This window comes from Pipistrellus kuhlii, unplaced genomic scaffold (assembly GCF_014108245.1).
Source record: "Pipistrellus kuhlii isolate mPipKuh1 unplaced genomic scaffold, mPipKuh1.p scaffold_m20_p_57, whole genome shotgun sequence".
NCBI classification, from domain to species: Eukaryota; Metazoa; Chordata; class Mammalia; order Chiroptera; family Vespertilionidae; genus Pipistrellus; species Pipistrellus kuhlii.
The window spans coordinates 1151869-1171091 of record NW_023425559.1 but is presented as its reverse complement, the minus strand read 5'-3'; the positions used below and the strand labels follow the sequence as shown (position 1 = coordinate 1171091).

General features: G+C 67.2%; 2 protein-coding genes across 4 annotated transcripts; one reads left to right on the top strand and one right to left on the bottom strand.

Moving 5' to 3' along the window:
* Positions 1-4273: 4273 nt before the first annotated feature.
* On the bottom strand, positions 4274-8995 carry SAPCD2 (suppressor APC domain containing 2). 3 transcript variants are annotated; one of them, XR_006740201.1, is made up of 7 exons: positions 8320-8993; positions 6965-7077; positions 6391-6537; positions 6032-6139; positions 5831-5953; positions 5385-5743; positions 4274-5351 (listed from the first exon to the last, which is right to left on the bottom strand). XR_006740201.1 is itself a non-coding variant. In XM_036416928.2 (6 exons), exons 1-6 carry the CDS (start codon positions 8909-8911, stop codon positions 5737-5739), a joined length of 1095 nt encoding a protein of 364 aa, XP_036272821.1. In that variant the 5' UTR covers positions 8912-8995; the 3' UTR covers positions 4274-5736. The 3 variants fall into 3 exon arrangements, 2 of the variants coding, with proteins under 2 accessions (XP_036272821.1, XP_036272820.1); XM_036416928.2 differs by having other exon boundaries at positions 4274-5743; positions 5826-5953; positions 8320-8995; XM_036416927.2 differs by having other exon boundaries at positions 4274-5743.
* A 4485-nt stretch (positions 8996-13480) lies between these two features.
* On the top strand, positions 13481-18968 carry UAP1L1 (UDP-N-acetylglucosamine pyrophosphorylase 1 like 1). The gene is made up of 9 exons (XM_036416896.2): positions 13481-13822; positions 14235-14439; positions 14612-14787; positions 15030-15202; positions 15305-15498; positions 16754-16894; positions 17228-17413; positions 17904-17970; positions 18383-18968. The coding sequence occupies exons 1-9, from the start codon at positions 13534-13536 to the stop codon at positions 18464-18466; spliced, it is 1515 nt and encodes a 504-aa protein (XP_036272789.1). The 5' UTR covers positions 13481-13533; the 3' UTR covers positions 18467-18968.
* The last annotated feature ends 255 nt before the right edge of the window (positions 18969-19223 follow it).

Here is a 19223-nt window from a genome sequence, read left to right as displayed (position 1 = left end):
GCGGGCAGGCGGCCCAGAGGAGCCGGGCCATAAAAGGGCATGAATGGCAGGCTGCCCCCGTGGCTGGCCCCAGAGCCCCCGCCTCGCCCCACGAGGCCGAGCAGGGCTCCTGGAGTCAGCTGTCCTGGGGGGGGGGGCAGCAGGCAGGAGGAGCTGGGACCTGCCCTGGAGGGGCCCCGCAGGCGGCCGGGGCCCAGAGGAGCCTGGGACGGAGGCGGGAGCCGGGTGGGAAGGCCCCTCCTTGGTGAGGAGCTGGGTCTGTCAGGCGGTGGGAGGTGGGGGTTCGAGTGGGAGGCAGCCCTGGCAGGAGCCCGCGGGCGGGGCCGCCTTGGGGAACCTCGGTGGGGTGGGGTCCAGATGTTCGGGCAGAAATTCAGGAAGGAAGGGCTGTAGAGCAGTGTCCCAGAGCCCCCTCCACAGGAACCAGACCTCCCAGGGCAGGGACTTCACTGGTCTTGGCTGCCTCTGCTTCAGTTTCCCCATCAGAAACCACGTGTCCAGCGGCTGAGCCACCTTCACGGGGAAGGCTCATGTGCTCATGTGCTCACTCGACAGACGCTTGCTGAGCTTGCCTGTCGGCCTGGGCGCCGCAGGCGCAGGTGGGCACAGGGGACCCCCTGCTGGGGCGCCCACGAGCCCTCCCCACCTGTCCTGGGAGAGCAGACTCTCCTTTCTTTCCCTTACAATTTTTTTTCTTTTAAATGATCACAAAGAGGGAGAGGGAGGGAGAGACAGAAACATCAGTGATGAGAGAGAATCATGGATCAGCTGCCTCCTGCACGCCCCCCACTAGAGATGGAGCCTATAGCCAGGCACATGCCCTGTCCGGGAATCGAACCATGACCTCCTGGTTCATAGGTCAAGACTCAACCACTGAGCTCATGATTTTCTTAATAACATTATCTTTTCTTTAGATTACTTTCTTGTGAGAATGTAGTATACCAGAGGCCCATGGTGCGAAGATCCATGCAATAGCCTTCCTTCCCTGACTGCCGACACCGGTTTCCCCCGGAACCCGGGACCCCGGCCGGAGCTCCAGCTGCAGCAGAGAAGCCAAGCCTCTTCAGTCTTCGCTCCCCACCTGTGCATGCAAATCAACCCACCATCTTTATTGGGTTAATTTGCGTGCTCACTCCTGATTGGCTGGTGGGTGTTGCAGAAGTACAGTCAATTTGCATCTTCCTCTTTTATTAGTGTGGACAATAAGACATACAAAATACATGTTAATTGACTGTTAGCAGGGAGGCTCCGGTCAGAGCAGGGTCTTGGTAGTCACATGTTGGTTGAGTCAGAGACACGGATTTTTTTTACTGCTCTGGGGGTGCAGCGCCCCAACCCCACATTGTTCAGGGTCACCTGTGCCCTGGACACGAGTCCTCTGACCGGAACTCGTAGAGGCTCTATCCCTGCTCCCCGGGGTCTCCTGGGAATGGTCCCCGAGGTCTGAAGACGCGCTGGAAGGTGGGTTATGGCTGACTGCAGGCCTTGGGGTCCTGCAGGACATGCAGAAATTATTCCAGTTCCTGCCTTCCGTCTAGAGAACTGGTTGTCCCAGCCGCTGTCCCCGTGCCAAGTGTCACGTGCCAGGTGTCTGCCCTGAGGTCGCAGCCGGTGTCTCTCTCCCCCACCCAGGACACTCCTCCCAGGAAAGTCCTCCCTCCGCCTCCTTCCCGGAGCCCCCAGCTCTGCCGTGACCATTTGGAGCAACTTGCCCAAATGCCTTGAAAAATGGTTAAGCGTTCAGCTGTGATGACATTAAATCTACACACCAAATGGGGAACACCAACATCATTCATTCATTCATTTAAAAAATCTTATTGATTTCCGAGTGGAAGGGAGAGGGAGAGATACAAACATCCATGATGAGAGAGAATCATTGATCGGCTGCCTCCTGCGTGCCCCACACTGGGGATCGAGCCTACAACCCGGGCCTGTGCTTGTTGGGAGCCATCAGAGTTGAGACAAGCAACTCCGTCTTAAGAAAATACAACCCCATCTTAGAATTAAGTTCCTTCTAGCAGAAGTTATGCGGTGCCCTGCAGGTTTGGCCAGAAGCTAAAGATTATCCTGCCGCTTAGCACTTCTTGCTCTGGAGGATCTCTGCAACTCTCCTTCCTGATCCTCCCACATAGCTGGCCCGGCCTTGGAATGTTACTCCTTGGAATGTTACACTGCTCTACCACCTCGTAAACCAATTATGCACTGTCAAAGACCCCGTGCTGCATAGGCAATCCTGCCCCCCTTTGTTCCTGCTGTATATATACTGCTGTTCCAAAAATAGTTTGAGGCTTGATCAGAACTTTGTCTTGCCTCCATTTCTCCGTGCCCCTGTCCCTTCTTTTCATCCTCCACAGGTCCTCCCTCTCCCCACGCTGCTGTGCCCCGCCAGTCAGGGCATGTGCCCTTGACCAGAATCTAAACAAGGACTCTACAGTCCGCAGGCCGGTGTTCTATCCACTGAGCCCACTGAGCCCACCAGGGTAGGGCCATCCTTGCATTTTTAAATCCTCACTGAGGACATGTTCTTATCAATTTTGAGAAACACGGACGTGAAAAGATCATTGATTGGTTTCCTCCGGACTGGGGATTGAACTCGCAACCTAGGCACATGCCTCGAAGGGGAATGGAACCCACACCCTCAACGGAGCCACCTGGCCAGGGCAAAACGTGAGCATCTTCTCAACGTCGAGTCTTTTATCCAAATCTATTGACATAGGTTTTCTTGTAGGTCTTTCAAAAAAGTTTTTTAAGTAATTTTCTCCTAAATGTCTCACACATTTCTTAGATTTAGTACTTGGAACATAGAATTTGAGTTTTAAATTACATTTTCTAAGTTGTGTTGTTGTTGTTTTTCTGGTTTATAATAATTATATTTTAAAAATTCATTTTGTACTCAGACTCTTATTAAACTCGTGATAATTCTAAGACTTTATCAGTAAAAGTGAGGTCATTCCTAGCTCCTTCCAGATCAGGGGAGGGTGCCTTCAACATTCCACCCCTGGCCCGGTTTCCCTAAGGGCTCTTGGGTAATTGCCTCATTCCCAAAAGCTTCTTACAAACATGAATTGCCTACAGCTGCATGTTTTTTCTGCATTCCTTACAGTCGTGTTTTCTCCTTTAATTTGTTCATTCTGCGAATGACAACACATTTTAAAACGTGTAACTAATCTTGCCTTGGGGCTGGCCCGAGTTGGACAGACTCGCTTTCTTTGTTGCTGGGATGGGGTAAGACTGTGTTTTTCCATTCTTGCAGAAATCCCAGTTGGGGTTTGAACTCCATGTTACAGATTTGAGCTCGCAGATTTCCCTCTTGAAAAACCTGCATAGCGCCTGGCAGGCGTGGCTCAGGGGCCGAGTGCGGTCCCAGGAAGCAAGAGGTCACGGATTCAATTCCTGGTCAGGGCACCTGCTGGGGTAGCAGACTCCACCCCCCATGGTGGGGGGTGCAGGCGGCAGCTGACGGATGAATCCCTCTCTCATCAATGTTTTTCTCTCTCTCCCTCAATGATCAAGAAAAACCTATTTTGAAAAAAGAAACCATAGACGGCTCCTTGGTCACATGTTCACGGGCCTTTATTTCCTCACACATATACAAGTTACCTTAGATTCAGGCAATCCCAATATCTGGGGTTCTAGTCTGTTGTTTCTGTGGCTCCGATGGCGGAGTCTTTCCTTGGCAGAGTTTGGGAAAACTTGTTTCTAGCCTGAGGGTGCTGATTTCCCTTGGAACTTGCACTATTTTGCACTCAAGGGTCCCAGGTTCGATTCCGGTCAAGGGCATGAACCTTGGTTGCAGGCACATGCCCAGTAAGGTGCGTGCAGGAAGCAGCTGATCGGTGTTTCTCGTCAAAGTTTCTATAGAGGATTCATGGGGCAGTTTGCCCCGCCCCGGCCCTCCCCATTCTGGTTGCCCCTGTGGGGAAGCCAGGGCCCCCTCAGCACAGAGCTCCCCACTGGATTGCCCCGCCCTGAACTCCACCGTGGAAGCCGGAGGGACCTCTCCAGATGTTTGCCTCTGCCAGTGGCCGGGGCCTGCCAACCTGGGACCCCGAGATCCTGCCCTTGAGGCTGCAGGGCCACACGGGCAACTGTTCCACACGGAACTCGGGGCCGAGGGAGGCCGCCTTCCCTCTCCTCTCGTAGCCAGGTTACCCCGCTCCCCGAGGGCCAGCTTCACGGGGGAGGTTGCTTGGTGACAGCTCCCAGGGGCAGACCCAGGTCTCAGGGCCGGGGAGGGGAGGAGCGAGCCAGGGGAGGCGGGGCGGGACTTTCCAGCCAAGCCCATGGGTGGGAGGCAGGCAGCACAGAACCAGAGGGTTGGGCATGGGCTCCAGGCTGCAGCCCTGGGGCCTGGGTGTGCAGGTGCCGGGGTCAGGAGAGGACTCAGGGCAGGGGACCGTGGGCTTCCGTTCTGGAAGCGTCACAGGCTGCATTTGGGGAGCAGAGGGACCCCCAGGGAGGGCAGGCTCAGGCTCAGGCCTGGGCTCGGTTGGGGGACTGGCCATGGGATGAGAGGGAGGAAGGGAGGGGCAGATCCAAGAACCACGGGAGAGGAAGATTTGGGGAGCCCCGCAGGCAGGCCCTCTTGGCTGGCACAGGTGCCCTGTCTGCCTGGGTGCCCGCTGGAGCCTGTCCCGCCCTCCAGACCGGCTCCCCACCCCCCTGGGAGGACCGTCCCAGCCTGTCTGAGTCCCGAGCTCCCCTTTCTGAGTGACATTAGGTCTTCCAGCCCACACCTGGGCCAAGCTGGGTGGGAAGGAGGCCACAGCTGGGATTCCAAGGCCCTCCCCTCCCCCACCGGAGCCGCTGGTGACCACAGCTTGCCCTGGCCAGGGTGTCTGGGGACCCCAAGGCCCTGAGCCGGGTCAGATAGCTCTGTGGGCTTGTCTGGGTTGAGTCTTGGCCAGAAGGGATGACGGCTGAGCCATGTTGATTTGGGGCCCGAAGTCTGTGTGGAGGGACAAGCAGGCCCCACCCCAGGCACCTTCATCCATCCCAGGGTCCCTGGAACCAGGTACAGGCAGACCCCATGCCCCATCAGCACCATCCCCACTCCCTCCATCTGTTCCTGTTGAGGGGCTGGCCCCCTAGTCTGGGTGTCCTGGGTTGAGAGAGGTCACCTGCTTGGCCCTCAGGTGCCCCAGCCCACACCCCGAGGACCCCTACTCCCAGCTCCCACGTGAGACCTCAGGAGGGTGGGGGGGGGGAACTTCAGGATCCATGACCAGCATGCAGTGGTGCCCTCTGCTGGCTGCTGTCAGAAGTGCAGCCCCGCGTGAACAGGACCTTTTACTGGAGATGCCAGAGGGCGGGGCGACAGGCCAGCTGTAAACACGAGGCAGGCTGGACACCTGGACACCGGGAGGAGGGTCCGTGGGTCGGACGGCGAGAAAGGGGGAGCAGCAGCCTCAGGCTGAGCCCCCACATGGAGCCCTGGCCCAGGTCAGCCCCCGTCCCAGGCCAGGATGGACGGGCGTCCTAGAGCAGGCCCCTGCCGGCTCCACCTGAGGCTGGGGGCCCAGCCTGGGAGGCAGGAGAGCCGTGTCCAGGCCGGCGGGTGGCCGTCAGCCTGCGAGGCCGGGGCCGAGGGGCTCTGCCGGGCCAGTGTCCGGCCTCAGATGAAGGTGGAGTCCAGGGGCCCGGCGTCCTGCTGGCTGAGGGCTCGCGCCTCGAACAGCTGCTTGATGAGCGCCGACTTCTCCTGCTCCAGCTGCGTGATGCGCTCGCTCTTGTCCGTCACCTCCTGCGGGCGGGCGAGGGGCGGGCGAGGGGCGGTCAGGGCCCGCCAGGCGGCCAGCCACCCCGGCCCCCCACCCTGCACGCACCTCACCTGTGTGAGCAGCCGGTTCTGCTCTTTCAGCATCAGGATGGTCTGCTGCTGCCAGCCGGGCGCCGGGGGGGAGGCGGGGGCTGGGGCAGGGTCCGGGGGCCCCGAGGAGGCCGAGGGCACAGCCTACAGGAGGGGACCGTGAGGCAGGCGGGCACCCCGGCTCAGCCCCCCGGACGGGGCGTGGGGGGCCCGGGGACTCACCGTGCCGGCACAGGCCGCGGCCAGCAGCTCCCCCAGGCAGTGGGCCACCTCCTGCACCTTGGGCAGCAGATGCCCCAGCGGGCGGGGGCTCCCCTCGGCCCCGAACTCCTGAAAGCAAGCGGCGGAGGGGTGGTCAGCGAGCCGGCCCGCCGGGGACCGGCCACCGTGCCCTGAGGGGCCCCCCGTGGCCCTCCTGCCCCCACAAGTTCCTGCTCAGAACCGAGTCCAAGGAGCTGCTGGTCGGGGAGCGGTGCAGTGGGGGATCCCGGCACCCGGTGGAGGGACAGCCCCGGAGTGCGGAGCGTGGGTGGTGGCACTGTGTGGGGGGGTCACCCGCCTGGGGCCCGGCGGTCACTCACGGCGCTGGCCCGGCGCTGGCCCAGGCGGCGCTGGCGCTCCTGCACGCGCTGCAGCTGCTGCTGGTACCAGTCGCGGCCGCGGGCCATCATCTGCAGGCCCTGCAGCAGCACCTCCTTCTCCTGCTCCAGCTCCGCCATCTGCTTCAGCTGCCGGCGGGGCACACGCGTGCCGTCAGCGCACACGCGTGGTGCGGGCTGGCGTGCGCTCACCCGGCACGCCCTCCCCCGGGGTCCAGCCTTCCACACGGGCCTCCCGGGACCCGGGCCGCTGCCCGGAGCCCCAAGGCCCTCCTGAGGGGAGCGGTGAGCCTGGGGCCCGGCTGGGGCAGGGGCGGCTCTGGACAGGGGCCAAGCCAATGGCCACGCGCAGCCAGGCCCCGTGTCCCTGCAGGACTTCCTGCCTGGCCCTGGGCCCCTCCTGTCCTCGGGCGGTCCAGCGCGGGGAGGCGGGAGGTGTTGAGAACTGAGCCCATTCCTGTCACAGGCCACCCCTGGGACCCAGGCCCGGCCGCCCGCCCAGGCAGGGCGATGGTCCAGGAGACCCATCCCAGGCACGATGGGGGGCCCATCTCACCAGCTCACAGTCCACTCCGTTGGTGATGGTGTGCCTCCGACGCTCGCCCCGGGCTCGGGGGGCCCGCCGGGGGTCCCCCATGCCCAGCTCCCAGGCCCTGCAGGTCCCTGCACCTGCCGCAGAGCGAGGGCCTGGCTGGGCAGCTCCACCACAGCCTGGCTCCGGGCCCTCCTGACCTCGACCTCACTCCCACCCCCAGCAATGCAGAGCCCGTCCAGGCCTGCTGGCCTCTGGGGTCATCGCTTCTGGGGTCATCGGCAATTCGGAGCCTCTCTGGGCCCCTCCCCGTATCGGTGCAGCCCACCCTCACCTCTGTACGGGGCTGGGGTCTGGTTCCCACTGCCTCCCACCAGCTCCCCTCACACAGGCCTGGGGCCTGTAGATGCATGTCCGCACGTGACACACATGTGTACACACATGTGCAGGGCCTGGACGCTAAGGGCCAGGGCTTGCCCAGCCTGTCCCTGCACCTCCAGTGCCCACCTCGGGGCCGAAAGGCTGCAGGGGGGGGGGGGGGCTCTGGGCTCCTCCATCTCCTCCGTGTAGCCGGCCTTTAAGGGTGAGCTAACGGGGGAGCACGCAGGCCGTGGGTGGCGGGGACTTAACTTCCAGGCGGTCCTGCTCTGTGCAGTCCAGGTGCACCCACCACCCGACAGGAGCGTCTGCACCCCAAGTCCACCCGCAGCTGGGAGCCCAGGCTCCCTGAGAGCATCGTCCTGGAGGCCAGTCGGCTTCCATGGTGGGGTGAGGGGGGACAGGCGAGGGGAAGGGGGACGGGGAGCCTGTGCAGGGCCTCCCGGGAGGGGCGGGGGTGCGGTGTGGAGGGCCCCTCTCTGAGCTCCCTAGCACGGCCCACCTCACCAGCTCATCTGTAGAGGCCGTGGGCGTGGGTGCGTGATGCAAGGAGTGTGCCCGGCAGGGGTGTGCCTGGCAGGGGTGTGTCCGGCAGGGCGGCCAGGGGCTGGCACAGGTGTGTGGGCTGGCAGCCAGCCCGGCTCATGTCCAGGCGGGCCCAGTTCCCGTCCCAACCTGCAAAGCTGTGGCGGGAAGGTGCGGGGGGGGGGGGGGGGGGGGGGGGAGGCACACACCCCAGAACACCTGGGCCCAGGAACACTATCCAGGTCCCCACCTCAGCTCCCTGGCCGTCCCGCTGGGAAGCCCGTGGGCAGAGATGGGCGAGCCCAGCAAGGCTGGCGAGCAGCGGATGGCACTGCCCCGGGGCAGCCCCACATCAGCCACCCGCCCCTGCCCGAGGCTGGGAGCCTGCTGCCACCCCAGAGGCTGCGGTCTGTGCTCCTCCCCAGGCCTGAGAGTTCACCAGCTGCTGGCAGCCAGGCCGGGCCGCCCGCACTCACCCGCGTCCGCGCTCGGGCTCCGCTCCAGCGCCGCGCCCTGCGGCCGCTCGGGCTCCGGGCCGCCGGGCGCCGCCTCCGCCGGGGCGCACAGCCTCTCCGGGCTCCGGGCCGCGCCGCCGGGGCCGGCCGCCGGGGGGCGCGCGCCCAGCGGCAGGGGCTTCCGCTCCAGGAGGGTCCGCGGCTCCTCGGCGGCCGGGAACGCCAGGCGCTGCGGGGGCTGCGGGGGCCCGGGCCGCGCGGGGCCGCCTCCCCGGGCCGGGGCGCGCGCCGGGCCCCGCGGGCCGCCGTCGGCGCCGCCCAGCGAGGCGCGCAGGCCGGCCACGAAGCGCTCGAAGGTGAGGTAGCCGCTGGCCGGGGCCGCCCGCCGCAGGCCCTCCAGCACGCCGCGGGGCAGCTCGCGCGCGTCGGCGCCGCGCCAGCGGGACTCGATCTCGCGCAGGTGCACGTAGCCGCGCCGCCGGTCGTCCAGGATGTCGAAGAGCGTGCGCAGGCTCTGCAGGAAGGCGCGCGGCAGCCCCTCGGTGCCCGGCTCCGGCGCGGCGGGCGCGGCGGGCGGCGCGCGGCCCGGCTCGGCCATCGCGGCTCCGGCCATGGAGGGGCCGCCGGCCGGGCTCCGTCCCCGGCCGCCCTCGGCTGGTCCCCCCGGCTGGTCCCCCCGGCCGCTCCCGGCTGGTCCCCCCGGCTGGTCCCCCCGGCCGCTCCCGGCTGGTCCCCCCCGGCTGGTCCCCCCGGTCGCCCCGGCAGGTCTCCCCGGCTGGTCCCCCCCAGCCGCTCCCGGCTGGTCCCCCCCGGCTGGTCGCCCCGGCTGGTCCCCCCGGCCGCCACCGGCTGGTCCCCCCCGGCTGGTCCCTCCGGTCGCCCCGGCAGGTCCCCCCGGCTGGTCCCCCCGGCCGCTCCCGGCTGGTCCCCCCGGCCGCCACCGGCTGGTCGCCCCGGCTGGTCCCCCCGGCCGCCACCGGCTGGTCCCCCCGGCTGGTCCCCCCGGCCGCTCCCGGCTGGTCCCCCCGGCTGGTCGCCCCGGCTGGTCCCCCCCCCGGCTGGTCCCCCCCGGCAGGTCCCCCCGGCTGGTCCCTCCCGGTCGCCCCGGCAGGTCCCCCCGGCTGGTCCCCCGCGCACGGCCAGACGGCGGCGGGGCCCGGGGGCGCACGCAGCCTGTCCTGACAATAGCGGCTACTTTTTGAATGGGCCTCCGCGTGACGTCAGTGCTCATTAGCATGCGCGGCGGCCATTGGCCGAGGCCGGCCCATCTCCTCCCCGATTGGCTGCGAGGCCGCAGGCCCGGTTTGATTTTCCCGGAGAAGGGCCCCGGCCCGGCCGCTCCACCGCGGAACCGGGAGAGGCCCGAGCGGCGGGGCCGGGCGGCGGGGGCCCGAGCGGCGGGGCCGGGCGGCGGGGGCCCGAGCGGCGGGGCCCGAGCGGCGGGGGCCCGAGCGGCGGGGCCGGGCGGCGGGGCCCGAGCGGCGGGGTCGGAGCGGCGGGGCCCGAGCGGCGGGGGCCCGAGCGGCGGGGCCCGAGCGGCGGGGTCCGAGCGGCGGGGGCCCGAGCGGCGGGGCCCGAGCGGCGGGGTCGGAGCGGCGGGGCCCGAGCGGCGGGGTCGGAGCGGCGGGGCCCGAGCGGCGGGGTCGGAGCGGCGGGGCGGGCCCCCGTGCCCCTCCCTCCGGGCCTCCCGGGCTCCGTCCTCTCCATCGGCCGCTCGCCTGCCTCTCCGGGGGCGGGGCCGGCCCTCCCAGCACAGCCTGTCCCCAGGCGGCCCGGGCCTCTGGGGCCCGCCTTCCCCCTCCCGCTCCGCGGGCGCCCTTCGCCGGGGGTCCCGGCAAAGACACCGGGACTCCGGGGCCTCCTCCTCCCGCGCCAGGCGGGCCCCCAGGGGGTTGTGGGTCCAGCCAGCTGGGCGCATCCGCTCACAGAGGCCTCTCTGTCCCTCGGGCCGCGGGCCCCTCCCCCGGCCCCCGGGGACCGGCTGGCCTTTCCTGCCTGAGGCAGGACAAAGCCCCTTTTTCCTGTGTCCCCAGATCCCATCTGTGCCCAGCGCTCCCCGGCCCGAGGTCCCCTGAGGCAGCCTCTCCTCTGGCCGGACGCCCCTGCCAGCGGCTCTCACGGCCTCCCAGGCCTGGCCAGGCCGCCCTGCGCCCCTGGGGTCCCTGCTTCCTTCCCAGGCAGATCCAGTCACTGGTCAGTCCAGTGAACACGCTGGGGCTGAGCCTGCCGTCCAGCCCCGGGTGCCCATCTCTGGACTAAACCCTAGGACCCTCGCCCTGGCCGGCCGGGGTGGCCCAGTGGATAGAGCGTCAGCCTGCAGACTAAAGAGTCCCAGGTTCGGTTCTGGTCAAGGGCATGTATTTCACATCGATGTTTTCTGTGTGTGTGTGTGTGTGTGTGTGTGTGTGTGTCCCCTCTCCCTTCCACTCTCTCTAGAAATCAATGGAAAAAATCCTAAGGTGAGGATTCAATACAAATAAATAAAATAAACGGAGGACCCTCCTGGAGCCAGAGAGCTGCCCAGAGGCTGTCTGCCTGGAGCTCTGCCTGCCTTCTCCTCTGCCTGTCCTCCAGGACCCGCTGGTCCCCGTGCCCCTGCCTCAGTCTCCCCAGACATCCCCCGTCCCCTGCACTGGCCACCGGGCAGTCTCACGTGTCACCGGCTGCTTTCCAGGCAGACTGCCCGCCTTCAGGGGTAAATCAGTGAAGAGTTGCCCTCAATCCCTCCCCCAGACAGACCCTGGCTCAGGACTCCCCTTGGTCCCTCGGCTCCCTCAAGTCCGTCTTGGGTGGCCCACTCCCTGGGCCTCTGCTCCTTGGGCCCCAAAGTACTGGTGCCTGTGTCTCGGGTTATAGGGGCTATTGCTGGGCCAGGGAGTATCCTGGGCCCACGTCTCCCCTGGGGTACCCCTCCAAGGTCAGGGCTCCTCTGTGGTAAGGAATTCAGGGGACCTGGAAAGCTGGGAGTCGGGAGTCCTCCCCTGGAGCCTGGCCTGCCCCGGGCTCCCCCTCACGGCAGGACTGGCCACCGTCCCGGGAGCATCCCAGCCGTTTGCCCCCCAGTTCCCTCCCGCCTCCCCTGCTCCCAGCACCCCCGCCCCCCATGCCTAGGGCACCTGGCATCTCCTCACGTCTGGGTGCAGTTTGCCTGCCGACCACGGCCCTGGCTGACCACAGGAGGCACACCTCAAAACGCATCAGGTCCCTGACCCGCCCTCAGCCGGTGAGGTGCCCTGACCTCGAAGCCTGCTTTCTCCTTGCTGAGGGGGCGGCCTCCCCCATGTTCCTGTGCCCTTTGGGGGAGGGGGCACCCCAAGGCCCGGCATCGGCCCAGCCCGCAGTGGGTGCTCCGTGGCCGGCTGGCCGACACCAGAGGAACCTTATCCGGGGAGACACCAAGCCCGCTGAGGCCGGGACGGGAGGGCTGGGGAGGGCTCTGTGGAGGGTGCGAGCCGGCGGCCGGCAGGTGGTGCTGCTGCAGCCCAGGCCAGTGCAGCCGGCAGCCCTGAGCTCACTGAGCAGAGGAGGCGGACCTCGGGGGAGGCGCCCGCTGACACTTGGCCTGTGGGCTCCCGGTGGCCCCAGGCCAGCCCTGGAGGAACATCCAGAAGAAACTGGAACGGGTGCCGGCTCAGGGTGTGGGGCTCAGGTGTGGCCTGTGTGGTTCCAGCCCCAACTCTGATCACTTCCTCCTCCAGCCACTTTCCCAGCCTGCTCTGGGCCCTGCTCCATGAACCCTGGGATGAGGCCCCGGGCGAAGGGAGGGTGACTTCTGGGCAGGCGGCCCAGGAAACGGTCTGCCTGGCTGGCACGCGCGCCCGTGGGCGCCCGCCCGCCCAGGTGGCTGGCAGGTGCCTCCGGCGACAGTCCCAGTGGCCCAAACCTCCGATCACAGGCCACTCCCACCCTGAGGCAGGATTCGGGGTCCCCCGGGGCCAAGACAGGCCCCAAGTTCATGTTCTGACGCGGGGCTTCCAGGGCACCTGTGCAGGGGCGCTGAGAGTCCCCATGGCCCTGTCCCTGGTGCAGGCCTCTCTGCTCCCTCTCACACCCTCCACCGCCAACATCTGCCCCAACGGCCCTTCGCCGGCCACAGACCATTCACTCACTCACTCACTCACTCACTCACTCACTCACTCACTCATTCATTCATTCAGCAAGCCTCCCTGAGCACTTGCTGGGCTTGGGACCAACACCCTTTCATTCGGCCAACAGCACGGACTGGCCCTCCTGTGGGCGGGGCATTGACCGGTGATGGGCGGGCAGTGAGCCAATAGCCATCTCTCCTGGAGTTTCCTGGAGGGGGGCGGGGGGAGGAAGGCAGGAAGGCAGTTGGCCCCAATGCTACCTCTGCCCCTCCCACATACGTTACTTTTAAGTAATAAAACTACTTTCTAAAAGTATCCAAACGGCCTTAGGTACTTTGAAACTTGTGCCAGGGAAGGTCACAGACAGCAAGGCCAGGGTGGGGGAAGCTGGGCCATGGTTAGCTGTGAAGCCTGATGGTTAGACAGCGAGGCAGAGCCAGGGGCTGCTGGGAGCGACCAAGAGAAACCCCCAAAGGATGCAGGATGGCCTTGCTGGATGTGAGTGCAGCCGGTCCAGCCGCGAATCTGGCTTCCTCTGGGGCTGATGTCCCGGCTGCGAGGCGCCTTATTATTTTTAAAATATATTTTATTGATTTCTTTTACAGAGAGGAAGGGAGAGGGATGGAGAGTTAGAAACGTCGACCAGCTGCCTCCTGCACGCCCCACACTGGGGATATGCCCGCAACCACGGTACATGCCCCCGACCGGAATCGAACCCGGGACCCTTCAGTTTGCAGGCTGACGCTCTACCCACTGAGCCACACCGGCCAAGGCTGCGAGGCGCCTTAGTCAGTGCAAACAGGCAGGAGCAGGGACAGACCCTGCCTTCCCCCTGAATGCCCCCCCCCCTCGGGAGCGCCCCCTCCGGGCAGCGGGCACAGGGGTGGAGGGGTAGAGGGGTCCAGCACCTCCGGAAAGGGCTCCCCGACTCCAGGCCTCGGCGTTCCCGGCGCCCCGCCAGTCCCTCCGCGCACGGCTGCCCCCGGGCCCCTCCGGGCGGAGGGCGGAGTCGGGGCGCCGCATCCCGGGGGCCGGGCCGGGCCGGGCGGGGCGGGGCGCTGGGGCGGCGCCGCCCGCCGGTCCCGTGACGCCTGCCGGTGGGGCCGCGGGCGGGTCACGGGGCCGGTGGCCGGGCGGCGGCGGGGACATGGCCTCGGAGGCGGCGGTGCGCGCCCGGCTGCGGCGCGCGGGCCAGGAGCACCTGCTGCGGTTCAGCGCGGAGCTGGCGCCCGGGGCGCGGGCCGCGCTGCTGGCCGCGCTGGCGCCGCTGGAGCCGGGGGCGCTGCGGGAGCACTGCGGGCGCGCGGCCGCCGCCCGGGCCCGCCCCCCGGCGCCCCCGCCCGGCCTGGCCGCGCGCCTGCGGCCGCTGCCCCCCGAGCGCCTGGGCAGCGCCGCCCGCAGCGACCCCGCGACGCGGCGGCTCTGGGAGGAGGAAGGTGGGCGCGGGGCCGGCGCGGAGCGGGGGACGCGGGGCCGGCGCGGGGCGGGGGACGCGGGGCCCCGGCGGCCGGAAGGGGGGGCGGTGCCCGGAGTCAGTGTGTCGGTTGCTCCGTGGAGCCCGCTTCCCGCTCCCACACCAGCTCCCCGCCCCCCCCCCATGCTGGGCATGCGCAACCTGGCCGGCCGGTGCCCGCCCGCAGGCGTCCTGGCAGCCGGGACCCCCCTTCACACCCCTGTGGGCGCGGGTATTCCTGGGGTCTTGGCCTGGAGGCGAGGCGGTGTTGGTGGACAGTCGCCTGCTCAGCCTCCATCCTCCCTCCTCGCCCCTCACACCCCCCGGCCTGGTGGCTCTGACTGCAGGGCGGTGCGTGGCGGGTGTGGCGGCCCTCACCGCACCCCTGCCTCCAGGTCTGCGCCAGATTGCCCTGAACAAGGTGGCGGTGCTGCTGCTAGCCGGCGGGCAGGGCACGCGCCTGGGCGTGGCCTACCCCAAGGGCATGTACCAGGTGGGTCTGCCCAGCGGGAAGACGCTGTACCAGCTGCAGGCGGAGCGGATCCGGCGGGTGGAGCAGCTGGCCGGCGGGCGCCACGGGACGCGCTGCACGGTGCCCTGGTGTGTGTGCCCTCCCTGCACGGCTCTGGCCCCCGGGGGAGTCCCCCACGGGCCCGGCTCTGCCCCCCAAAGCCCCGCGTCGCCCTGGACAGCACCCGGCGTCCACCAGAGGGCCCCGCAGCCGGCCCTGTGGACGGAGCGGCCCTCCTAACGCCCACTCGCCCTCCCGCAGGTACATCATGACCAGCGAGTTCACGCTGGGGCCCACGGCCCAGTTCTTCGAAGAGCACGGCTTCTTCGGCCTGGACCCCGGCAACGTGGTCATGTTCGAGCAGCGCATGCTGCCCGCCGTGGCCTTCGACGGCAGGGCCATCCTGGAGCGGAAGGACAAGGTGGCCATGGCCCCAGGTGCGCCCGCTCGGCCAGCTGCGGGGCGGGAGCTGGGGCCGCCTGAGGCTGTGCGGGTTTGGGGAGCGGGGCCTCCCTGTCCGGTCTCATTGCCGCGCGTCACGGGCAGAACCGCAGGCCTCCCTGGGCAGTGAGGGCGCCTCGGGGCGCCAGGTCCAGCCCGCGGCCGGGGCCTCCTGCCTCCAGCCTGGGCAGCGCGCTGGGACTCAGCTGGACCCTCACGGGGCCCCCTCCCTCCGCAGACGGCAACGGGGGCCTGTACTGCGCGCTGGCCGACCACGGGATCCTGGAGGACATGGAGCAGCGGGGCGTGGAGTTCGTGCACGTGTACTGCGTGGACAACATCCTGGTGCGGCTGGCCGACCCCGTCTTCATCGGCTTCTGCGTGCTGCGGGGTGCAGACTGCGGCGCCAAGGTGAGCCGGCCGGCCCCCTGGCCTCCCCCGGCCTCCCGCAGCCCGCAGGCCCGCCCGCCCCAGCCCCAGCCCCAGCGCCCAGCGTGCCTGTCCTGGCCGCAGGTGGTAGAGAAGGCGTACCCCGAGGAGCCGGTGGGCGTGGTGTGCCTGGTGGACGGCGCCCCCCAGGTGGTGGAGTACAGCGAGATCAGCCCCGAGACCGCCAGCCTCCGCACGCCCGGCGGGGGCCTGCTGTACGGCGCCGGCAACATCTGCAACCACTTCTTCACCCGCAGCTTCCTGCAGGCGGTCACCAGGTGAGCGGGCCGCCTGGGCTGCAGTCGGCACGGCCGGACGTTGGGGTGGAGAAAGGTTCCTGGCGTTTAAAGAAGCCAGAGGGCCCGGCCGGCGTGGCTCAGTGGTAGAGTGCTGACCTATGAACCAGGAGGTCATGTTTGACTCTCGGTCAGGGCACCTGCCTGGTTTGCAGGCTCAGATCCCCAGTGGGAGGCATGAAGGAGGCAGCCGATCGATGATCCTCTCTCATCATTGATGTTTCTATCTCTTCCTCTCTCTTTCTTCCTTCCTGAAGTCAATAAAAGAAATTATAAAATGAAATATTCTTCTGCCTTTAAACAAATAATAATCCCTATATATAAAAACCCAGGGAGGGGGGGGGGCAATGTTAAAATATGTACACAGATAATAATCTAATTAAAAACAAAAACAAACCAGGGACCACAAACATCCCCAATGACCGAAGGCTGGACTGACCGGAAGTCAGTGCTGCAGCCTGACTGCCGAGGGGGCTTCGGATCAGGCCTGGAGAGAGGCCTGAAGAGAGAGGCAGCCTCTGGCCCACAGCCTCTGTGGAAACTGTCAATCAGCCATTGCCTCTCTTTCTCTCTGGGCCTGGCCAGCAGCCTCGCCTCCATTTCTCTCCAGGCCTCCACAGGGGCTGCTGATCAGCCCCACCTCTCTGATCAGGCCTGGAGACACTGACTGGCATAGAAACCGACCAATCAGAACCAAATTGGCCAGCAGGGGCGGGCCATTGAGTGCAAGATCAGACTGGCAGGGGAAGGCAGTTAGGGATGATCAGGCAGAGACAGTTAGGGGTGACCAGGCAGGCAGGCAGGCAGGTGAGCAGTTAAGAGCCAGCGGTCCCAGATTGCGAGAGAGATGTCCGAATGTTGGTTTAGGCTCGATCCCCACAGGCCAGGCTGAGGGTCCCCACAGGTGCAAGAATCCAAGCACCAGGTCTCTAGTGATAATAACAACAACAACAAATAAGCCAGAGGCCCCAGAGCCCAGCAGGCTCCGGCCAGGTGGCTGTCCCTCCTGTGGTGTGTGTCCACCCAGCACCACCTCTGCCTCAGTGGCCCCCTCACCTGGGCAGGGAGGAGGGTGCCTGCTCTCGGGCCAGGGAAGGGGCGGGTCCCTGTGCCCTCCAGAGACCCTGCTCGGCCCCCACCACCGGGTGCCCTGCAGGGCCACCTGCCCCCGGCCCCTGGCTGGGCGCCCTCGGGGTCCTGTCTGACCCGCCCGCCTCCCCCGCCCTCCGTCCCGCAGGGAGTTCGAGCCCCTGCTGCAGCCCCACGTGGCCGTGAAGAAGGTCCCGTACGTGGACGAGCAGGGGAACCAGGTGCAGCCGCTCGAGCCGAACGGGATAAAGATGGAGAAGTTCGTGTTCGACGTGTTCCCGTTCGCTGAGTCAGTGGCCGCCGGCTTTTCCATTTGTCCCGGGCGGGCGGGAATGTAGAGGCTGAGGTGGGGGCGCAGTGGGGGCGCCCCCTCATGGTGGGAGCGGGGGGGGGGGCTACAGGCAGGTCTTGGGGAGAAGGCCGGAGGAAGCGGCCCCTGGAGGGGGGGCGTAGGGAACATTGGGGGCCGTGGAGTTTGGGGGACACCTGGCCCCTCCGGAGCCCTCGTCTGTGGTCTCCAGGTCGGTGCCGGGGCCCTGCGGGACTCCAGGCCGCACATGCTGCTCCGGAGCGGGGCCCGTGGGCCGGGACGTGGGGTCACCAGCTCTCCCCGCCCCCCCAGGAACTTCGTGGCCTTCGAGGTGCTGCGGGAGGAGGAGTTCTCCCCTCTGAAGAACGCCGACGCGGCCGACAGGGACAACCCCACGACGGCCCGGCGGGCCCTGCTCGCCCAGCACCTCCGCTGGGCCCTGCAGGCCGGGGCCCGCTTCGTGGACGCCCACGGGGCCCCGCTCCCGGGGCTGGCCAGGTGAGGGTGGGCCCCGCGCGGCCAGACTGGCTCCTCCCCCTCCCTGCAGCCTGTGGCCCCGGGGACGGTCTGCTCGGGCGCCCGGGAGTGGGGAGGACGCAGCCTCACCCGGCTCACTCGGAACTTTGAACCCGGGACCCAGGCTGGGCATTCAGAGGGCGGCGGGGGAGCTCCTCTTTAGGGCCCGGAGAGAAGAGAATGTTCCATTGCTCTCTCTCCGGTCGCCCACAACCACCCCCTGAAGCTGGGGTCGGGCTCTGGGAGGGATGCTGTGGACAGGGGGTCGGGTTCCAGCCACTCGGGGGCTGTCACTCGGGCAGGGGCAGCGTGCTCAGGGCTCGGCGTCCCCGGGTAGAGATGACCGAGAACAGGACTGTGGGGAGCTGGCTGTGCTGGTCAGCCTGCTGGGCCACAAGGACAGGGCCAGCTCCCATGGGCGGGGCTGGGGCCGGGGGGTGCCCCGAGCAGATGCTGACAGTGGCCCCCTCAGCCCCCTCAGCGGTGGAGAGCCTCCGGCCGTCTGCGAGATCTCGCCGTTGGTGTCCTATGCTGGAGAGGTGAGCGTGCCTGGTGACCCTGGCTCTGGTGGGGTCAGGCCTGCCCGGTCGGGGCAGGGAGACGGTCCGGGGAGAGGGGGGTCCGTGGGCGGAAAACCACAGCTCTGCCTCCTTTCACCAGGTGGACAGTGGGTCCTTAGGTTGCAGGGACCTTCCTGGACGTGAGATGGGCGGGAGGGATCCCTGGAAGGTCCTGGGAGGGCAGTGCAGGGAGAAGAGCCGGGGTGGCCTCCTTAGTGAGGTGTGCCCGCCCTTCCCCTCGGGGTGAGCCTGCGGGGAGGGCTCCCACTGGCCTGCAGTCTTGAGGTGACACCTGACCCCTGTTCCTGGAAGCCCTTCCCCCGCTCCAGGCAGAATTGGGACCTTGGGGCGCCTCCTGGGGCCACGAGGTGGACACTTGGCCTGTCTCCAGGGTCTGGAGGTGCACTTGCGAGGCCGGGAGTTCCAGTCCCCTCTCATCCTGGACGAGCACTGGATCGGGGCATCGCAGCCGTGACGCTCGGCCCCGCCGGCCCCCGGGTCCCAGGGCGGGTGGGTGCGGCCCTGGCCCGGGGCTCTGGGTGACTTCTTTAGGGGGGGCTGCCCGCTTCCTGGCAGCTGAACCTGTAACGGGTGCACCTGGGGGCGCACAGCCCAGCCTGCCGGCCGAGGCCGACGGCAGAGGCCTCACTCGTCACCACGAAGGCTGGCGGCACCGGGGACAGAATCCTGTCCATTCCCTGCGAGGCCTCAGCCCTCTGCCACGTCTGAGGCCGGTTGGAGCTGCTGAGGGTTAGATGCTGCCCCCAGAACCTGTGGGACCAGTGCTCGGCGTCCTGTGCTGGACACTAATCTGGAACTTAACCAGATGGGGGCGCCATTCCTCACCCCGTCTGCCAGCGGCTTCCGGTCTTGGTGCTCACACTCCTCCCCTGCTCTACAAAGGGTCTGGGCGCAGCCTCCACACTTGGGACCACAGCACCCTCCCCGCATCCCCACAGCCTGGCTGAGGCGGGGGGGTGGGGGGGACGGGACGGACGACGACGACACAAAGGACAGCTCGTCCCGGCTCTGCTGCTCTGGCCCCAGCGTCTCCTTCCCCTCTGGACTCGGCCCGGGACCATCTACCTCCCCGCTGACGGGAAGAGCAGTCGCTGCAAATCCCTGCCCCTGCCCTCCCTGCACAGCCCCTTACGAGCCTGCAGGGAACGCCGGGTTCCCCAGGTGAGGGCGCTGGCATAACAGCGGGGTCAGGTGCAGCTGATTTCTCCAGG